The sequence below is a fragment of the Fusarium phalaenopsidis genome (assembly GCF_050370095.1).
Source record: "Fusarium phalaenopsidis strain FUZ10S chromosome Unknown contig_32302, whole genome shotgun sequence".
Classification (NCBI taxonomy): domain Eukaryota; kingdom Fungi; phylum Ascomycota; class Sordariomycetes; order Hypocreales; family Nectriaceae; genus Fusarium; species Fusarium phalaenopsidis.
Genome location: NW_028145405.1, coordinates 4,746,968 through 4,765,223, shown reverse-complemented (window position 1 = coordinate 4,765,223; position 18,256 = coordinate 4,746,968). Strand labels below are relative to the sequence as shown.

Sequence of the window (18,256 nt, the reverse complement as noted above, 5' to 3'; positions counted from 1 at the left end):
CCCATCCCCATCCACCCAATGGATCCATCCTTGGGTGAAGTGGGTGTTGTTTGGGTCTGGGTTTACAGTGTGTGATCGCCCGCGCGTCCGCCGCACCGGCACAACCTAACCTGCGCCTGTTACTGGAAGTTGCCTTGCATTTGGGAAAGGAAGGAAGGAAGCAAGACCTGCCTGTGCCTCGTGCCTCGTGGCCCTGTCCTGGAGGTTTTTGTCCCTCGCATCCATCCATCCAACGCCGAAATAAACCTCACCTTCGTTCGGGCTTGGCTACTGCTGCGCTTTCTTCTCCTCTTTTCCACCATTCACTCCCATCCCGCGTCTCCTTCTCCTCCTCCTTCATCAAACGAGTGCATCACCAACGTTTCTCCCCGTGATTGATCTACTGCTACCCGCTCTTCACGCCATTGAATCCCCCTACAGCTTGGCGTCTAATCAAAGTCCTCCGAGGTCCACACCAGCTCCAGCCTGGAGCTCTCCACCATTTCAAACTCACCAGTCATCGCTCACTACTTTACTTTGCACTACGGGCTGCCGAATTCGTCCCTGCCGATAGCCTCGACGCCTCGATTTTCGAGTCCACCCTCGCATTCTTTCTTCTTTACATATCAACCCGAGATTGTCGTCGTCCCCGGCCGATCATCTATCTCGTTCCCAGAGCGTGGGAGCAATAGAGTGCCCTCTTCTCCCACAACCTCGCCAGGCGCCTCCCTATGCAGCTCCAGCTTCGACCGCCCTAGCATATCTGCTTTGTCGTCGCGATGAAAGCCACGCCCCTCATCATCAATTGGCACGACCAGAACGCCCCGGTCTACTCGGCTCACTTTGAACCAAATGGAAAAGGACGTCTCGCTACCGCTGGTGGTGATAATCATGTGAGAATATGGAAAGTTCAGGTGGACGGCGAGGAACGAAAAGTCGAGTATCTCTCGACCCTCTCCAAACATAACCAGGCTGTCAATGTTGTCCGCTGGGCCCCCAAAGGTTGGCTTCCCCCGCTCTCTTGATGTTTCGTCATGTACTGATAGGTCTAATTCCAGGCGAACTACTCGCCTCTGCCGGCGACGATGGCAACGTGATACTCTGGGTTCCGACCGAAACGCCTCAAAACAATTTCGGATCCGAAGCTTCAGATGACAAGGAGTCGTGGAGAGCCAAGCATATGTGTCGTTCTAGCGGTGCCGAGATTTATGACTTGGCCTGGTCTCCCGACGGCGTCCACTTCATCATTGGTAGTATGGATAACATAGCGCGAATCTATAATGCCCAGACAGGTCAGCAAGTCCAAGTTCGCGATGCGCCGCCCAACGACCTCTAACTCGAGAACAGGAACGCTGGTTCGCCAAATCGCCGAGCACAGTCACTACGTCCAGGGCGTTACCTGGGATCCTCTGAACGAGTATATCGCTACGCAGTCATCCGATCGATCCGTTCATATTTACTCTTTGAAAACAAAGGACGGCCAATACACCCTAAGCCAAGATGACAAGACTCCCAGGCTCGCAAGCCACATCAAGGCCGACCTACCCCCTCGACGCATCTCTTCCAGCAGCCCTGCTCCTCCTGACTTCGGCCACCGCTCCTCGCTCGCCGTCCTCGACTCTGCCCCCTCCGTTGGGTCGCCAGTTCCTTCTGCGCCAGGCACACCAACCTCGTTTGCCCTTCCCATGAACCCTCCGAGCGTCGTGAGCCACAGCCGTCGGTCTTCCTTTTCCTCTCGCCGATCCGTATCTCCGGCCCCCTCGATGCCGCTACCAGCCGTCATGCCGATGGATCCTTCTCCCAAGCCGTCGTCAACCATCAGCGCTGGTTTGGGAATGAAGAATGCCAACCTCTACGCCAACGAGACCCTGACTTCGTTCTTCCGACGACTCACGTTTACGCCTGATGGGAGCCTGCTCCTGACTCCATCTGGGCAGTACCAGAATCAGCACCAGGCCGAAAAGGATGCAAAGCCGACGTACGAGGTGATCAACACGGTCTATATATATACCCGAGGGGGTATCAACAAGCCTCCCATCGCCCACTTGCCAGGCCACAAGAAGCCGTCTGTGGTAGTGAAGTGTTCTCCTATATTCTACACTCTACGCCAGTCTCCGCCCACTACGAGAAATATCACCATTGATACATCATCCGCTGAGGAGCCCATTCCGTCTCTTCCTGAACCTCTCTCGAAGCCCTCCCCAGCTCCCTCCGTAATGGACCCGCCCCCTCCACCTGCAACCGCAACAAGCGAGTCAAAGAGCTCAAACCTGGAAGTGAACTCATCTACCCCTGGCCCTAGGCCTGCCTTCTCGCTGCCATATCGCATGGTATATGCGGTAGCTACTCAGGACTCGGTACTTCTCTATGATACTCAACAAAAGTCTCCTATCTGCGTCGTGAGCAATCTCCACTGCGCTACCTTTACCGATCTTGCTTGGTATGTACAACTCCCTAGGGACCCCAGCACCTGCTAACAAGTCAACTAGGTCAAGCGATGGTCTGACGTTGATGATATCATCATCCGATGGCTTCTGTTCTTCTCTATCCTTCGCAACCGGCGAATTAGGCGAGGTCTTTAAGGGCGAGATTCCTCGAGCCAAGTCCCAGACAACTGTGTCGTCATCAAATCAGAATACCCCTATACCAACACCGACGACCAGTTTTGCGCCCCCGTCGCCGTTTCCAAACGGCTCACATCACCATCATCGCAATTCGGCAAGCTCTTTCACGGCTCCATCACCGCCTCCGTCTGCTTCGCTCGCTTCTCAACACCCATCTTCTCCAGCGAGGTCCAATTCGACGTCGTCGATTGCAACCATTACGACCCAGTCAAGCACTGTGCCCACGGGCGTGATCAGCAATCCTACCCTCATTGCTGGAAGCGTCCCAGGAATTGCAGCAGCAAACTCGGGTAAGGTGACGGGGGTGCCTATGACAACACCTCCGGAGACACCACGGAGCACCACAGGCAGTGTTGCAGGTACCAAGCGAGATACGAGCGAGGGCGAAAGAGAGGAGAGCAAAGAGCCCAAGAAGAGGCGAATTGCACCAACTCTGGTTGATCCCAAGGCTTAGAGGCCTTCTAGGATGCTCCTATTTCTCTAAAATGTGTGTTTGATTTTACAGGGTTTCGGGTTCGGAATGGCTGGTGCTTACAAGGACGCGATGGTGCGTGGTTAGCAAGCATGGAAAGGCGTTTTATGAGTCTGGACAGGACGGACTGATTTGTATCGGATGGATGACAGGGATGGCGATGGCCGGGTAGCAAGTTGCTAAACCTGCGAGATGGGATTGATGAGTGGTCCGGCATAAGGGTAGACGAGGGATACAGCCATGTACCAGGAGGCTATGAAAAGGCATCATGGAACAACAATGACAGCCCAGGGTTTCGCGGTAATGTATGTATGTACCAGAATAAGATTTATTTCCATTATCTCGGATGGGCGCAGTTCATGTGAGACCTGTATAACAGGAGGGTAACTCGGTTCAGTTCAGCACAGGTTTCCAACCTTTTCGTTGCACAAAATCATTCACTCCCTCGTCCTTGAGAATGTCAGCACCTCGCCGCCCGGTCACAACACTGCGCTCATATTCGGCGCCTCGGACGTAGAAAGGATAAGACAGGCGACCAGTTGGCTTGTCCTGGGCCTCGCTAGGCCCTATCTCGTGGGGTTCTACATGATTGTCTAACTCCCAAGTTGAACGACCCTTGGTTCGCTTCTCAACGAAACCACAGGCCGATCGGTCCATTGAAACATACCATCGACGCTGGTGGACGCTACCGATGGTATTGGAAGCTCCTGGGTAGGCGTTTGCTAGACGCACTTGTTCATCCTCGAGCTCGCGGATCTCACGCTCCATCGCAGACAGCTTCTCTGCGTTTGCGGCTGTGTCAACAGTCATGGGTACGTCTTCATCTTTATCGTCTTCACTCTCATCCTCGTCACTTGTCTCATACTGTGGCTGTAGAGCGCCTCTACCCTGACGACGGCGTTTAGTTCGAGGCGCCCGTCCACTTTTTGCCCGCCCAACAGCGTCCTCTGATTTGGTGAGGCGGAGGTTAAGAACGTAAAGGTCCGGTAAGCGAGAACCGTGGAGGCGGATGCGGATCTTGCGCCTTTGGAAGGCGGCGTGTAAGAGGGATTGTGGTGTTGCCTTGGGCGATGGATCTGGTGATGATGGGGGTGATGAGGGATCGGATGGCGGTGAGTGCTTGCTCTTCCTGGGAAGTATGCTGTATGTTCCCGTATCCCATATGAGTAATGAGCCTGTCGACGATGAAGCAGTTTCTATCAGGTGGTTCTAAGGCTGGCGTCAGTCTTGTCTTGGCTCACCGTCGCCTTGTCGGGCTGAGTTTGTGGGTCTAGGAACATACCCAGAGGCAATGAATCCGTGTCTCGGTGGCATTTCGATTCAGTCTAACACTATTTGGGTCACCTGGGAGCCCGTACATGATGGCCCAACTGGCACTACTCGTCTCATTGATCTGGAGTCGGAGATCATAATGCGTGCCAGCGATGGGGTGGTCATGTTGATGGATGACAAAGTGAGCACCTTGGGGGTTGCCTACATTGCTGGAGTATAGTAAGGCATACGATTGGATAGAAAGCAGTGGTGACGGTGTTATAATGTGTTTGGAAAGGTGAGCTTTGGAATGAGAGAGGTGGTCATCTATGGTGGCTGATCCTGACTCGATGTCAGCCGTGGTGGGTGGTGGCGGAGGGATGATAGAGGACTGAGCAGATTGAGAAGATTGGGTAGTAGATGGAGAATCTAGTGTCCATTCAAGATTTTTCTTCTTGATGAATGGGTTGGGTATGAGATTCGGGCTTGCTGGTCGCTTCTTGGTCATTTTGTGTTGATGTTATGTTGGTGTAGACTTGAAAGACGATTGGTCAGCATCAAGTCGTCCACTGCCTAGGTATTCACAAGACCTCCAGGCTATGTACAACCTGAAATCCCACCCCGAATTCCCTTCCCTGAATCGCTTGAAAAGAGGATCGGAACCCTACCTGATACGCTCGAAAACAAAAACTTATTCACTATGTAATTTCAGGCCTATCGATTCATTGCTTCTTTTCATTACCCGGGGATGCAGGGTAGCTCGGCTGGCGTACAGGATAGACCGAGGGCTGTGGCGAAACGCAGGGTCACTGTCACATGGCAGGTTTCCCCGCCCAAAAAAGATATGGACAACGGCGGCGATCCGCGGGAGAAGAGACCGAGAGCGAGGCAATGAATGGAGGTCAGCCTAGGCAATTGGATTAGGGCAAGCACATGGGTGTTATTCTCAGTTCTTTGATATTCATGCTCAATGAATAGAAAGCACGTCTAGACTCTTACCGTCGAGCAAGTTCTTTAACACACTCTTCTTTGCCACTCTTCTTTATCTTCATGACACTCAGCTGCAATTATTAAGCATTCACGACTCGCGCACCATCCTCCAAACGGCAAAAACGGGGAGAGCAGAGCATTATCGCACGCATATCATATCAAGCGGGGCGGCAGTGCCGAGGTTGGATCGGTCGTAGCCCCGGGCCCCGTTCGCCCCCCCGGATTTCTCTGCGCCTCTCCTTCCCTTTTAGCCATCACGCTCGTCGCCATTCTATTCCGTCCCCACTTTTTATCTCTGCCAACTTCAATTCTGTCGCGCTTTCCCCCCCGGTCGGTCCCCTTTGGTTTTCCATCCTCTTCCTCCTCATCCGTCATCATCACCCAGCGTCCGTCCCATCAGACGAAATCCCTCCATTGCCTGCACCTCTCAAGCGAACGACGGCCGCGACGATATCGACGTTGGCAACGGCTGCCCTCTTCGTACTTCCCGAGGCAACTCCGTTGCCCCCACGCGACCGCGGCAACGCTAGCTGAGGCTGGAAAAACCACGGAGTCAGCCTCCGATCTTGCGTCCGGCTCACCTCCCGAGGTCCACCACCAAAACGTCACGAGGAGCGACCAGCAAAGGCGCGACCTAGGCGGTTCAACATAGACGGCACAGATCTAGATTTCGCGATACACTTCTCAAGGGTCCCCCTCTCCCTTCTTTAATCTTCTATCATGGCGTCCCCGCCCAAGCCCTGGGAGCAACCTGGCGCGGCTACGACTGCAGCTGGTAAGTCAGGATAAACATTTCCTCTTCTCCAATTCCATCTCCTCTTTGGCTCACCTGCACCTGCTTCCCCGCGTCTATGCGCCTGCGTGCTGACTCCTTCGATCCTAGCTGCCTCAGTCTCGCCCTCAACCGCTACCTCGACTACCGACTCATCTGCACCACCTCTCCCTAACCGCCCTTCCTCCCTCACGTCCACTGTCAACCAGAACGCCGCCAACTATAGCCGCATGGCTACCTCTCCCTACAGCTCCATGGGCGGCGCCTACTCGTCGCCCTACTCAAGCCCCTACTCAAGGTTTGGCATGGGCGGCTATGGCGGTGGCATGTACGGCGGCTACGGTGGTTATGGAGGAGGCATGTATGGTGGTATGGGCGGCGGCATGTACGGAGGCATGGGTGGTGGTATGGGCATGCCTGGCGACCCCAACAGCTTGACGAACAGCTTCAACAACAGCACCCAAGCTACCTTCCAGATGCTTGAGGGCATTGTCACAGCCTTTGGCGGCTTCGCCCAGATGCTTGAGAGCACCTACATGGCTACCCACTCGAGCTTCTTTGGTAAGTTGACTTGTATCAAGAGCAAGCGCAGCAACTAACAATATTCAGCCATGGTCTCTGTCGCAGAGCAATTCGGCAACCTTCGAGATACCCTTGGCTCAGTACTGGGTATCTTCACCCTCCTTCGCTGGATCCGGACACTGATCGCCAAGATCACTGGCCGGCCACCACCCGCTGATGCGATGGCGCTCACACCAGCTGCCTTTGCGCGCTTCGAAGGCCGCAGCATGGGGCCTGATGGCAAACCCCTCCCTCCCAAGGCTAGCAAGAAGCCCCTGCTCTTCTTCGTCCTGGCTGCCTTTGGTATTCCTTACCTCATGTCCAAGATGATCAAGAGCCTAGCTGCCTCCCAGGAGGAGGAGCAGAGGCGCCTCCAGGCCCAGGCGCTCGAATCGCAGCAGCCGATGGATCCCTCCAAGCTCGAGTTTTGCAGACTCACTTACGATTTCCTCCCCCAGCCCAACACCGGCATGGAGCTTGAGGCGCGCAAGGGTGACCTGGTTGCAGTCCTCAGCAAGAACGACCCCTCCGGCAACCCCAGCGAATGGTGGCAATGCAGATCTCGCGATGGCCGCCAAGGGTACCTTCCCTCGACTTATCTCGAAGTCCTGAAGCGCCCGACTCAGGAGCCCAAGAAGCTCAAGGCCGCACCAAGCGAGAGTAGCCGCACCAACTCGCTCACAAGCTCAATTGAGCGACCCGAGGAGGGCAAGAAGGAGTATGCCACGGCTGATGGCATGCAGAGGAGCCACTTCTACTCGTAGACTGGTTTTAATTGCAAGAGGAGGAACCGACCTGGCAACGGAGCAACGCCGCCAACTGTACATGGCAACGGCAGGCTGTACGATTCTGTCTGAAGAATACTCCGTCTCGATCAAAGACGAGACGGTGGGTGTATTGGATACATTGGGCAAAAAAACATGATTACGGAGTTTTTGGTTATTCACGAACATACTAGTTCCTAGCGTTCAGGTTTACTTTGTCTTTTTTTATCCCTTTATAGCAGATACCTCGAGGAGTTGTGCTCCTCGACACTGATAAACATGGACATTCATTCTTAATTCATTAAACCGTCTCCAAGTTGCTGCGCTCTCAATTGTTAGGGCCCTTGTGTCCATGAAGTTGAACAGGATATGTAACCTTGTAGTATCTGGTTTAGCAAGATGAAAGATACTCATAACTTGGCTGGATATATAACAAGTTGGGCAATGCTTCAGTACGCCAGAACCTCATTACCATATGCCATCTCGTACCGCCTGCCATGTGCACCCATGACTGATGAGTTTGTGAACTTTTACAAAATGTCATTGGCTCGATCATACATATCGGCCTCTTCATGAGGCCTACGATAGAGCTCCGGCTGTTCCTCATGGCCTATCGTGTCACATAGGCTCATGCACATACACCATGTCTTCCTATCAAGCAAATCCATCCGACACGACAGCCAACCAAGACACATTCATCATCTTGAGAACCCACTTTTCTCCATTTACGCTTTTGTTCATTCCCTTAACCCTCAGCCTCATACGCATTCGACTTGTGCTTGGGCTGGAAGTTGAAAGTCGGGTGGACAGGACCGAGGAACATCTCACTGTAGACATGCTGTTAGCATTTGCTCATCACCAAATGGACTGTAGGGACAGTTGTGTTGTCGTAGCTGCCACGTACCTGATCTTGATCCAGTCTCTAAAGTTGTTGGACGCCATCAGCGTCTCCATCTCGTCTCGTCCCTTATACTTGGGTGGCCGGTCGTTCAGGCTAGGGGGCAGATACTCCAGCAATCCGACGGGGACATAGCGATGAGCGAAGCTCAGCCACTCGAGTAGGAAGCGGCGCGTGAAACCGATGCCGAGTTCATCAGAACCCCAGGCGTCGAGGCCGTAGCGCACAAACTTCTCAATGTAGCCGAGACGCTCGCTCGACGACTTGTCCAGATACTGACCCTTCTCAATCTCCTCAAAGATCCAGGGCTTGATAAGGGCACCGCGACCAATCATGACGGTATCGACACGGGCCTTTTCAATGTTCTCATAGTATTCGGTATGTGAGTAGCAGTCGCCGTTACCGAGGAAGTACATGCGGCCGTCCTTGGCGTTGGGGAGAGACCTTTCATCGGGCTCGGCAGCTGTGTCCGTGAGGCTGTCCTTCTCCTTGTTGTAGGTCTTGATAAGAGCAGCGCACTCTCCAATGTAGCCCCAGTCAGCCTTCTTGGTGTATCGCTGCTCACGGCTTCGTCCATGGAGAGTCAGGGCAGCGCAACCAGGGGCGCCGAGGCGCTCACGATGCTCTCGCGCACCAAAGGCTAGCTTTCCGATGAGCTGAGTCGCCGTCGGGCGGTTGTTCCGGATGCCAGTCCTTATTTTGGCAGTGATGGGAATCTCCCCGGACATGGCGTTCATGCCTCGAATCATGCGTTCCATCTTGCCGTGGTTCTCAAGAAGAGCTGATCCACCGCCGGACTTGAACACCATGTCAATAGGGCAACCACAGTTGAGATCAATGAGGCGAAGATGGGGGCAGTAACGGTTCAGAACATCAGCAGCCTTGGAGACGACCCAGTGGTTGTTTCCTGAGATCTGGGCACCAAACTTGAGATCCCGGGAGTGATCGTAGTCCTCAAAGATGGGTACCGACCCTGGGTTCATCTTGGGAGGAGTGAGTTCCGAGTCGTGGACCTTGAGGAGGGTCCAGTCAGCCTTGGTTCCCTGGATTAGAGGCATTCCTATGGCCATCTCAGAGTACGTCAGCTGAGCACCGAGCTCAACGCAGAGACGACGGAAAGGCAGGTTTCCCTGGGTAGTAAGGGGAGCCAAGGTAGGGGTCTCGGGGCCAAAGTAGAGGCGTCGCTTCTCAGAAGGCTTGAAGGGAGGGTCGACATAGCGGGCACGAAGATCCTCGATGCCCTCGTCGGACTGGTTCTTTCGGCGGTTCATGAACTCCTCGCTCAGCTTGGCTTCCTTATTGAGCCAGGTAATGTACTGGTCGGCCTTTGTGAAGTCGGTTCGCTTGCGGTTAAGGTCAATCTTCTTGTCCATGCTGACAATGTTGGAGACGCCAGGTCGCTGCTCCTCGGACTCTTCATCTTGGGGCTCGCCATTCTGGCCGCCATCTGCGGAGGTGTTAATGAGCACCAGCTCCTTTCTTCCATCCTCGTGCTCAATCTCCTTCATGTGGCTCTTGACGAAGCGGCACTTCCAGCCCGAGGGGCAGTGGCCATGAGCCGTAAACACGGGGCATTTGCCTTCAAAAGTCTCGACGTCTCCTCGACGTCCCTCCTCGAGATACTTGCGTAGGTCATGAGAGAGCTTGCATCGGTCGCCGAACTTGCACTCTCTGGGGGAGAACTCGGGGTAGAAAGCTCGGCTGTTGCAAATGCGAAAGGCGTCATCGAACTTGCCGAAGCTACGCTCTGTGTTCTGGCCCTTTTGCTTCTTCTTGTCCTTCTTGCCCTTGCCAGACTTGCGGTCGTTTCTCTCGCCGTTTGCTTCATTAGAAGCTCCGTTGGTAGCTCCGCGTCCTTCGGCGGCATCATCATCGTTCACATCGTCGGCTGAGGCATCCTTCACAGCGGACACATCAACGAGATACCTTGGTATGATTAGCTTCACCGTGTTCAACACCACAGGATATGATTGACTCACTCCTTCCTAATGGGTGCGACTCCCTTGGTACGTCCATCAACATGCTCAGTCTTGGAGTCAGACTTTGACTCTTGCGCCTGCTCCTTCTCACCGTTGGCCGCCTTCTCATCCTTACCAGCGGGCGCGTCGTGCAGTCCCTCTCCGGGCACAGATTGAGATGGGACCGAGTCGTTCATCTTAAGTCTCTTCGAAGCCCTCTCTCCATCATCTGCGGCGGTGGTAGTGATGTTACTGGCATCGGCCGCAACCTCGGCGTGCTGAGGCTCTGGAGTGACGCCGCCCATCTGGGCGTCTGCCTGCTCGCTCATGATTTCAGCGCAGTGATAGCGATGAGAATCAATACGCTCTATGCATACGCGAGCTAAGCGAAAAGAACCTAGCAGTGGTGAGTGAGGCTGGAACTTGTAAAGGTCAGGGATGTGAGTGTAAGAGTGTGAGTGGGAGGCGAGGGAGGAGTGAGAGGTGATGTTTGGAAGGAGAAAGTAGGTGAATATCTCGAGGAATTGCGCACGTCGAGGAGTCAATTGGAGTAGCTTACCGTTTGTTTATCTGACTAATGAAGTTGCTGAAAAAACCCGCCAGTGTTGACCTCACGTTTGTTATTGTCAAGAAGCGTTTGTCCTCGAAGTCGAGGGCCCTACAATGGAAAAAAAATCTCGATCTGATAGACCAAGCTATGGATGCGCTAGAGGCTCCTTCCCACAGCGGGTTTGGTGGGGCAGGCCGCATGAAGTCCAGGTCGGGCAGCGGAGGCAGGTATGGACCTGATGTATCAGGTACCCCTCATGCCCAGAGAAACCCTTAAGAGGGTGAGCCACAGGGGTCAAACCTCGCTAACCCTCGCTAAAAAATCAGCAGATACTCGTTGGTTGGTGGAACGTCGCAGTGCCCAAGGTACCGGGGTACATCAGCCTCGATAAGCCCATCCCCCATCTGGCACCCGCCCGGGGCCCTCGACCCCAGGGAATCTATTGTAAGGAAGGTGGCCGCCGCACGATCACACCCTTCGACATCATCATCACCACCACCAGAACCCACGGCGCGTGCCTCTCTCTCCGGCTCTGGCACGTCGCCAATCCGGCTTTGTTTTAGTATTGTACCTTACTTGTGTTTTGGTATTGTTCATCTCTTTTTGAACTGCATTGCTTGCTGCCTCCGTCCTTGACCGTCCCGTCGCCTTACCCCCCACCCACCTCCCTCGATCCCAAGCCAGGCTTACAATCATCTCCCACGGGCAATGAAGAAGGACCTGCGGGAACATGGCGGATTCGGGCAGGTCTTCCGATAAGTCGCCTCTCAAGACCAGGGCAGTGCGAGCCCAGAGGCCCGTCGGCGCTCCCACAGCAGCGAGGCCCAGCTTTGTCGACGATGATTCCGACGACGACGAGTCGAGCGATCCTACGCCCTTGCCCAGGAGTCATACCCCAGGTCATCTTGCCAGCAAGAGCATCCAGGCCAACCGTCGAAAACCCTCCGACCTTTCAATACGTCAACGCTCTCAGTCAACATCACAAGGCGCTTCACAACCCCCTACTTCGTCTGCTTCGAGGCCAGCTACCAAACCACCACCATCAATCGCCAACGGCGCCGGAGATGGCTCCAGCGACGATCGTCATGCTCGACGGCCCACGGCCATGCGGTCAACGTCGGCAATAGCCAGTCGCACAACTGCCCAAGTCGCGGCGCGATATGGATCCCATACCCCTCGTGCAGTGCGAGGAGAATACACAGCATACCCCCCGCTCCCGGATCTCAGGACGGCGCCCGATGTTCCCGTGGCCCCGGCGTCTGGCATGTACTGGTCCAAGGCGCCCGTGTCGGGTGCCCCTCATACGTGCTTGAGAGCGCATACCACCACTATAACTGGTTCCAACGTCTACGTCTTCGGTGGGTGCGACTCGAGAACGTGTTTCAACGACCTCTATGTTTTGGACGCGGATTCCTTCCACTGGTCCGTACCTCATGTCGTTGGTGACATACCGGTCCCTCTAAGAGCCATGACTTGCACCGCCGTAGGGAAGAAGCTCATTGTGTTTGGCGGAGGTGACGGCCCTGAATACTACAACGACGTTTATGTTCTGGATACAACAAACTTCCGGTGGAGTAAGCCACGGATTATCGGTGACAAGATGCCCTCAAAGCGTAGGGCGCACACGGCATGCTTGTACAAGAATGGCATTTATGTATTCGGCGGCGGAGATGGCGTACGAGCCCTGAACGATATCTGGCGGCTCGATGTCACAGACGTCAACAAAATGTCATGGCGACTAGTATCTAGCCCTGACAAGACGACCCCAGGGGCCAAGGACTATCGGCCCAAGGCACGGGGCTACCACACGGCCAACATGGTGGGCAGCAAGCTCATCATCTTTGGCGGCTCCGACGGCGGCGAGTGCTTCGACGACGTGTGGGTATACGATGTTGAGACGCACGTATGGAGAGCCGTTCCTATCCCTGTTGCTTTCCGCCGTCTTTCACATACTGCCACCATCGTGGGCTCCTATCTCTTCGTCATTGGCGGCCACGATGGCAACGAGTATTCCAACGACGTCTTGTTACTGAACTTGGTCACAATGACCTGGGATAAGCGGCGTGTTTACGGCAAGGCACCATCTGGGCGCGGGTACCACGGCACGGCGTTATACGACAGCCGTCTTATCGTGATAGGCGGCTTTGACGGGAGCGAGGTGTTTGGCGATGTGATGCTTCTGGAGCTGGCTGTGCATGCCTATTACTCGCAGATCAGCCACTTCACCATCGAGGTCTAGACCACGGCTGGGCGAACTCTTTGGGTATTTGAATGTGTTTGTGCTTGGTTTTACTGTCTACACCGTGTTGGGTTGAGCGGACATCAAGAGATGGAAGCGAGAGCCTCGGAAAAAAAAAAGAGATATAGCAGGGAGTCGGCGGTATGAGTCCTTTTTGTAGATGAATTTAACACGTTGGTTATTCCCAAGAGCAGACAGTTGATACACCGACTGGGCTACTTGACATATATCTTGAGGTTATGTGTTGGCATAAGAATAAGATGGATAATGACGAGACGATACGGACCTCTCTTATGCCATGGGATATAGCCTCCTACTCTAAGCTTGCTCTTAATTGAACTTATGAGCGAGCCCTTTGGCACTGTACCTACTGCCTGTGTGTCGGTATCTCCACCCCCATTCTTGAGCACGTTTCGCAGGCATGTGTACTTGTTGGTATGGTGTTTTTTTTTATATCATCATGTCCACTAGGTATGGTACAGAACAAATCCAAATCATTTCAAAGCCGCCGGGACCAATTTGCCAGCCGAGGTCATTGCCCTTTGTTACAAGTTCCCATGTCCCCCTTTGGCCCCCTTGCTTGCGTCCTATTCTATACAGGTAGGAAAAAGATGAGAGGTTATCCGAACGTTGGTTTTGTTTTAGGGGCGATGTAAGAACCTCCCCCTTTTACCAAGAACTATTCTGTTCTTTGGCTGGTAAATCATGAAACTCCTAATGTCTCCCGCTGTCATACCCCATTCATACTGGGTCCAATTCCGTCGTTCCCTCCTCCTATGATATAGCGCCGATTGGTTTGTAGTTTTGTTTTATTAGAGGTGATTCGTAGGGTGTTGGTCGATGATGTGTGGTTATCGAGCATATGTAGTTGCTCAGAGGTTCTGGTCGCTTAGACCTTGGTCTCGGCAGCCTTCTTGGCAGCTAATCGTCGCTCCTCAGCGGCAACCATGTCTGTTTTACTCAATTAGCCTCAAGCTCGCTATTCCGGATGTCATTGTAACTTACCCTTCCAGAGATCCTGTCCCTCGTACTCCTCCTTGTGAATCCTCTTCTCGATGAGGTGCTTGTGCTCGGGATCATCGGGATCGATGACCATGACGGTCTGCCAGCGGCCGCTGCCAGACTTGGCGTCGTTCATCTCAAAGACGGCCGAGATGATGAGGACGGCGAGGGTCAGGCCCTGGGCGTAGACACGGGCCTGGACGACCTTGTTGGCCGTGTTCATGGGGGAGCGGCTGACGAGGGCAAAGGCGAGGCCCATGGAGGCGAGCCACGAGATGAAGACGATGGAGTAGCGGTTCTCCTTGCCGTACTCCATGAAGCGCTCGTAGGCGGTCTGGTTCTCACGCGTGATCTGCTGGACGCGCTGGGTTTCGTCCTGGTAGAAGTTCATGGGGTTCTGCTCCTTCTGGAAGGCCATGGACCAGCGATCGGCGTTGATGATGGCGCCAAAGGTACCGGCCGAGGTGACGAGGAAGGTCCGGAAGGGGATGGTGAGGCCTCGGAAGGCTGTGTATCGTCGCGAGGCGAAAAGGACGCCTCCAACGCCGACACCGATGCCAATGGTGCCTCCGATGAGACCGCCCTTGACGACAGCCGCGTAGTGGGCCTCTTCCTCTTCCTTGGTGAGGATCTTCATGTTTGCGGTAGTTGGTAGAGTATTGGAGAGATGGTTGACAAGTCCAATTCGTACGAGAAGCTCGCGTGCGGTCCTTTTTAGATTTCGAGACCTTGGCTGTAGCTTACCCCAGAGAGTGGATGAGGTCGTAATAAATGTCGTATGATAGGGATGAGGTGGTTGCAGTGCCCGCGTGCGGTTCAGGCTCAGCCCAGTGTGGGTCAATTGCAAAAAATGGCTCTCGGAGAGTTATCAAAGATGGCCGATTTGATATGAATGCGTCTGTTGATGCGCAGGCTGTCGGTCTTTTTATGAGCGATGGTGTTGTTGATGAAATACAATTTGTCGCGTATCCCGAAGTGACGTTGATGATGACAAAAACTTTGACAGTGTCGTGTGCCGTCGTATGCGAAAAAGAGAAGGAATTGACACACACACACACACAGTTCCTGTCTTTCGCTGTGAATGACGACGGGTTTCGGCAATGAATGATGTCAGCTTCTTCCGAAGCCGTCCGTTGCAACCAAGACCGAATTATGGCCGAGACGCCGAGGGCTTCAAACTTTTTGGCTCGAGATACTGTAGAGATAGGCGCAGCGCAAAGAGATGCTGGATTCCGACGAGATCCGAGAGAATGAGCAAAGAAGAAAGACATCTCGCTGATAGAACAGGAGAGTCAATATATATCATCCCCTTAACATTTGTTGTCTCTCACCCTCGCTTTGCGCACGCACGCGCGCGCATGTGCGCGTGTCGTACCAAAAGTCTGCCCATCTGCTGATGTCGACATATTCCTCGACAAAGACAGTCTCGAATCCCCAATTCCTACTTTACCCGCGACAACATGATATTTTTAAACAGTGCAAGCCCGATCCAGCCGCTGGTCGCCGCCGTCTTGGTCCCCGAAATAGCGGCAGCCTGTGCGGCATTTTGCGGCCAGAGCGGCACAGCTCTGGGCTCTTATATCGTGTCCCGTCTGCCGTAACCCGTTCCAGGCACGGTAGCTGTGCCGCTTGATGGGGTCCCTTGCTCGGTACGGCCGCCGACTGCTCGACTGCTCGGGACAGTCATCAAGTATTCATGCTGAATAACAGCTGCAGTCCATCTTGTAAGATCTGACATTGCGGCTCGGTGAATATCATATCCCTTCATTAATGCTCGCTCTGGGGTCGTCGGCCGGCACTGCGTCCTACAGAGCCGCAACTTGGCCGTTCATCTCTCGGGGACATTACGCCACCTCGCCGACCAGTTCAAGGCCGTACCGTCCGCGTGCCTTGAAATACGGAATGCTCATCTCATCGGCTCCGTAACCCCCCAAGACGGCTTTCGGAGCCCTCCGGAACATCCCTCATGGCCTGACTTTGGAATCGAGTCGGCCGCCATTGGACCTCGACCTTTGTTGCCATTTTACCCAAGCATCTGTACCCAGCAGGAAAAGACAGCGCAATGCCACCAAATCCTCCATCCTCCCTCCCACCAACGACACCTTCTCTTCACTCACTTCCCGAATGCCGCAAATTAACCTGTCGCCTCATACGAGGTGCGCGAACCGAGGAGAAAATAGACAGGGCAATCTGGTCAGCTTTTTGTCACTCACCTATGTACGGCCAACCCCGTTCCGCCATCAGATTCTATCGTTCGCATGGTCGGTCTGATTTGAGGCGCGAAAGATGACACCAAAGAACCTGTCGTCTTTGCTATCCGTCATTATCGAAAGCGCCTCTCGCAACCAGGCGTGGCCCGGCTGCCTCGCAATCTGATTCGCAACATCAACACCAAGCCGTTTTGGTTCCCCTGCAACTCGGCATATCTTTTGCCGTTGTTATCAACAACTTTGGGCAAACCTCGAGTCATGCGCCATCTGAAGCCATGGTCCTACTCGTCGCCGCGATTAACCACGTCCATCAGGCGTCTTATGGCACAATGCCTTCTCATTCGTAGAGCCGCTCGCAGATGTCTCTTGGGATGCAATGGCCTTGTCCACAAGCAATCACCACTCCAACAAGCACAGTCGTCTCTGGTCACTTCAATGAGCGTTCTGGGAACTCTCCCTGCGCGTCATAATTGATAGGACCGCTAAGTAGAGCCCGTAAGGTAGAATGCGAGCCCACCACTGAGAGCGCCAGTTGTCAACACCAGCGTTGGTTGTCAACTAGGTAGCCATGAGAGGCGGGGTTTCCACCCCCAACCCCTATATCAGAAGCAGTCATGATACACCGACTTCGAGCCAAGCTGATAGTGTCAGCCGACTTCCGGGCCTGAAATGCAGCTACTGTTGGTTTCAACGGCTGGCGCCTTTAGCGATGACGAGCTAGAGCCTGGTCAGATGCGAGGGGACCAGAATAGAGGGTGACTATCGACCTCTCGCCAAGGATGGAGGGTGTCATGACCGACGCCTTCGCCTATCGAAAAAGCAAAGTGCGGAAACAACACCATGAGAAGTTGGGCATCGTACCGAGCTTCTCGCGAGGGAAACAATCGATGCCCTCTCTCTCCTTGTCGCTAGTTCTCTCTCCATGTTGGCTCTCGAAAGTGCCAAGTGTGGTCTGGACTAGACTGCGGCTTATTTCCCCTCTCCTCTCCGTCCTCGGCAGGCTCATCTGGGACATGATCTGCACCTCGATGGCTGGAAAGCTGATCTGCAATAGCGCCGCTGGATGGCTTGCACCTCTAGATCGTCTCAAGGACGACGTTGCCTGCCACGCCTGCCTATCCGCATGCCTATGCAAGTCGCCCAACTTCGCTTGGGTGCATGCCATCACCTAATGGGAACCAGTAGATCTGCCAAGACGCACTTTCTTTAGCATGGCCTTGTTCACCCCCTCGAGGCCATTCGAGACAGCAGCTCGCCAGAGACTTGGCCCAACCATCGTGATAGTGACCTGCCATGCCCATCTACTTGCTTTATATGGCTTTAGTTGACGCCGATCCCTGCGTATCTGCATGGCGTAGCTCGCCATCACCATTTTGATGACGCCAGTCTCATCAGTGATGCAATTTCCAAATCCCATGATTGCACATGTCCAGCCGCCATGTCTTAGAAGTCGGTCCTCAGGACGTGGGGGAGCACCTCCAGAGAGCTGAAGCTTCCGGCGTCATCATGATCCAGCCGCAACGTGGGGATACAGTAACGACCGCCACTGCCAGCCGCCGCAGCTTCAACAACGGCAACGGCTGCATTTCACTGAACCAATGCTAGGTGCTGTACAGAGTTTGGGGCTCTAACTTGGCGCTCCTGCGCTGCGACATGTCTCAGAAGCCCTAGGCTGCAGGGCAAGCTGATAGCCTTTCAGCAGGTTTCAATGCACCTGGAGACATCGACAATAGCCTCAAGGCTATTGCAGTAGAGTGGAGGGGGACAAGTCGAAAAAAGGCCACTGATGCTTTGCCCACATGGAAGCGAAGTGTAGACTGTTAGCTCACTGTTGATTGGTACTCCCACAGTTAGGACGCACTGTAGCATCGAGAGAGCGTGTCGAGGTAGCGAGCTGCGAGAGGCTCAATCGAGTGCCTGCATCCAAACGGATCCGATTTGAACTGCGTTATTCCCTTGGGTCCTGGTTGGTTGTCTAGGTCCCAT

The 18,256-nt window shown here is 54.2% G+C and overlaps 6 protein-coding genes across 6 annotated transcripts; 3 read left to right on the top strand and 3 right to left on the bottom strand.

The window, feature by feature from the left end:
• Positions 1-758: 758 nt before the first annotated feature.
• LRP88_08817 (WD40-repeat-containing domain protein) lies at positions 759-3,057 on the top strand (the record flags this gene model as incomplete). Its single annotated transcript, XM_083245315.1, has 6 exons — positions 759-981; positions 1,038-1,271; positions 1,327-2,423; positions 2,475-2,553; positions 2,614-2,820; positions 2,885-3,057. The coding sequence occupies 6 exons, from the start codon at positions 759-761 to the stop codon at positions 3,055-3,057; spliced, it is 2,013 nt and encodes a 670-aa protein (XP_083099809.1).
• Positions 3,058-3,468: 411 nt separating this feature from the next.
• LRP88_08816 (DNA polymerase ligase-domain-containing protein) lies at positions 3,469-3,885 on the bottom strand (the record flags this gene model as incomplete). Its single annotated transcript, XM_083245314.1, has 1 exon — positions 3,469-3,885. One exon carries the CDS (start codon positions 3,883-3,885, stop codon positions 3,469-3,471), a length of 417 nt encoding a protein of 138 aa, XP_083099808.1.
• A 2,151-nt stretch (positions 3,886-6,036) lies between these two features.
• LRP88_08815 (peroxin PEX13) lies at positions 6,037-7,413 on the top strand (the record flags this gene model as incomplete). The annotated part of the gene is made up of 3 exons (XM_083245313.1): positions 6,037-6,091; positions 6,200-6,649; positions 6,698-7,413. The coding sequence occupies 3 exons, from the start codon at positions 6,037-6,039 to the stop codon at positions 7,411-7,413; spliced, it is 1,221 nt and encodes a 406-aa protein (XP_083099807.1).
• A 745-nt stretch (positions 7,414-8,158) lies between these two features.
• Positions 8,159-10,598, bottom strand: LRP88_08814 (tRNA dihydrouridine synthase DUS3; the record flags this gene model as incomplete). The annotated part of the gene is made up of 3 exons (XM_083245312.1): positions 8,159-8,240; positions 8,318-10,237; positions 10,291-10,598. 3 exons carry the CDS (start codon positions 10,596-10,598, stop codon positions 8,159-8,161), a joined length of 2,310 nt encoding a protein of 769 aa, XP_083099806.1.
• A 951-nt stretch (positions 10,599-11,549) lies between these two features.
• Positions 11,550-13,058, top strand: LRP88_08813 (Kelch repeat-containing protein; the record flags this gene model as incomplete). Its single annotated transcript, XM_083245311.1, has 1 exon — positions 11,550-13,058. One exon carries the CDS (start codon positions 11,550-11,552, stop codon positions 13,056-13,058), a length of 1,509 nt encoding a protein of 502 aa, XP_083099805.1.
• Positions 13,059-13,947: 889 nt separating this feature from the next.
• Positions 13,948-14,697, bottom strand: LRP88_08812 (HIG1 domain-containing protein; the record flags this gene model as incomplete). Its single annotated transcript, XM_083245310.1, has 2 exons — positions 13,948-14,009; positions 14,064-14,697. The coding sequence occupies 2 exons, from the start codon at positions 14,695-14,697 to the stop codon at positions 13,948-13,950; spliced, it is 696 nt and encodes a 231-aa protein (XP_083099804.1).
• Positions 14,698-18,256: the final 3,559 nt, after the last annotated feature.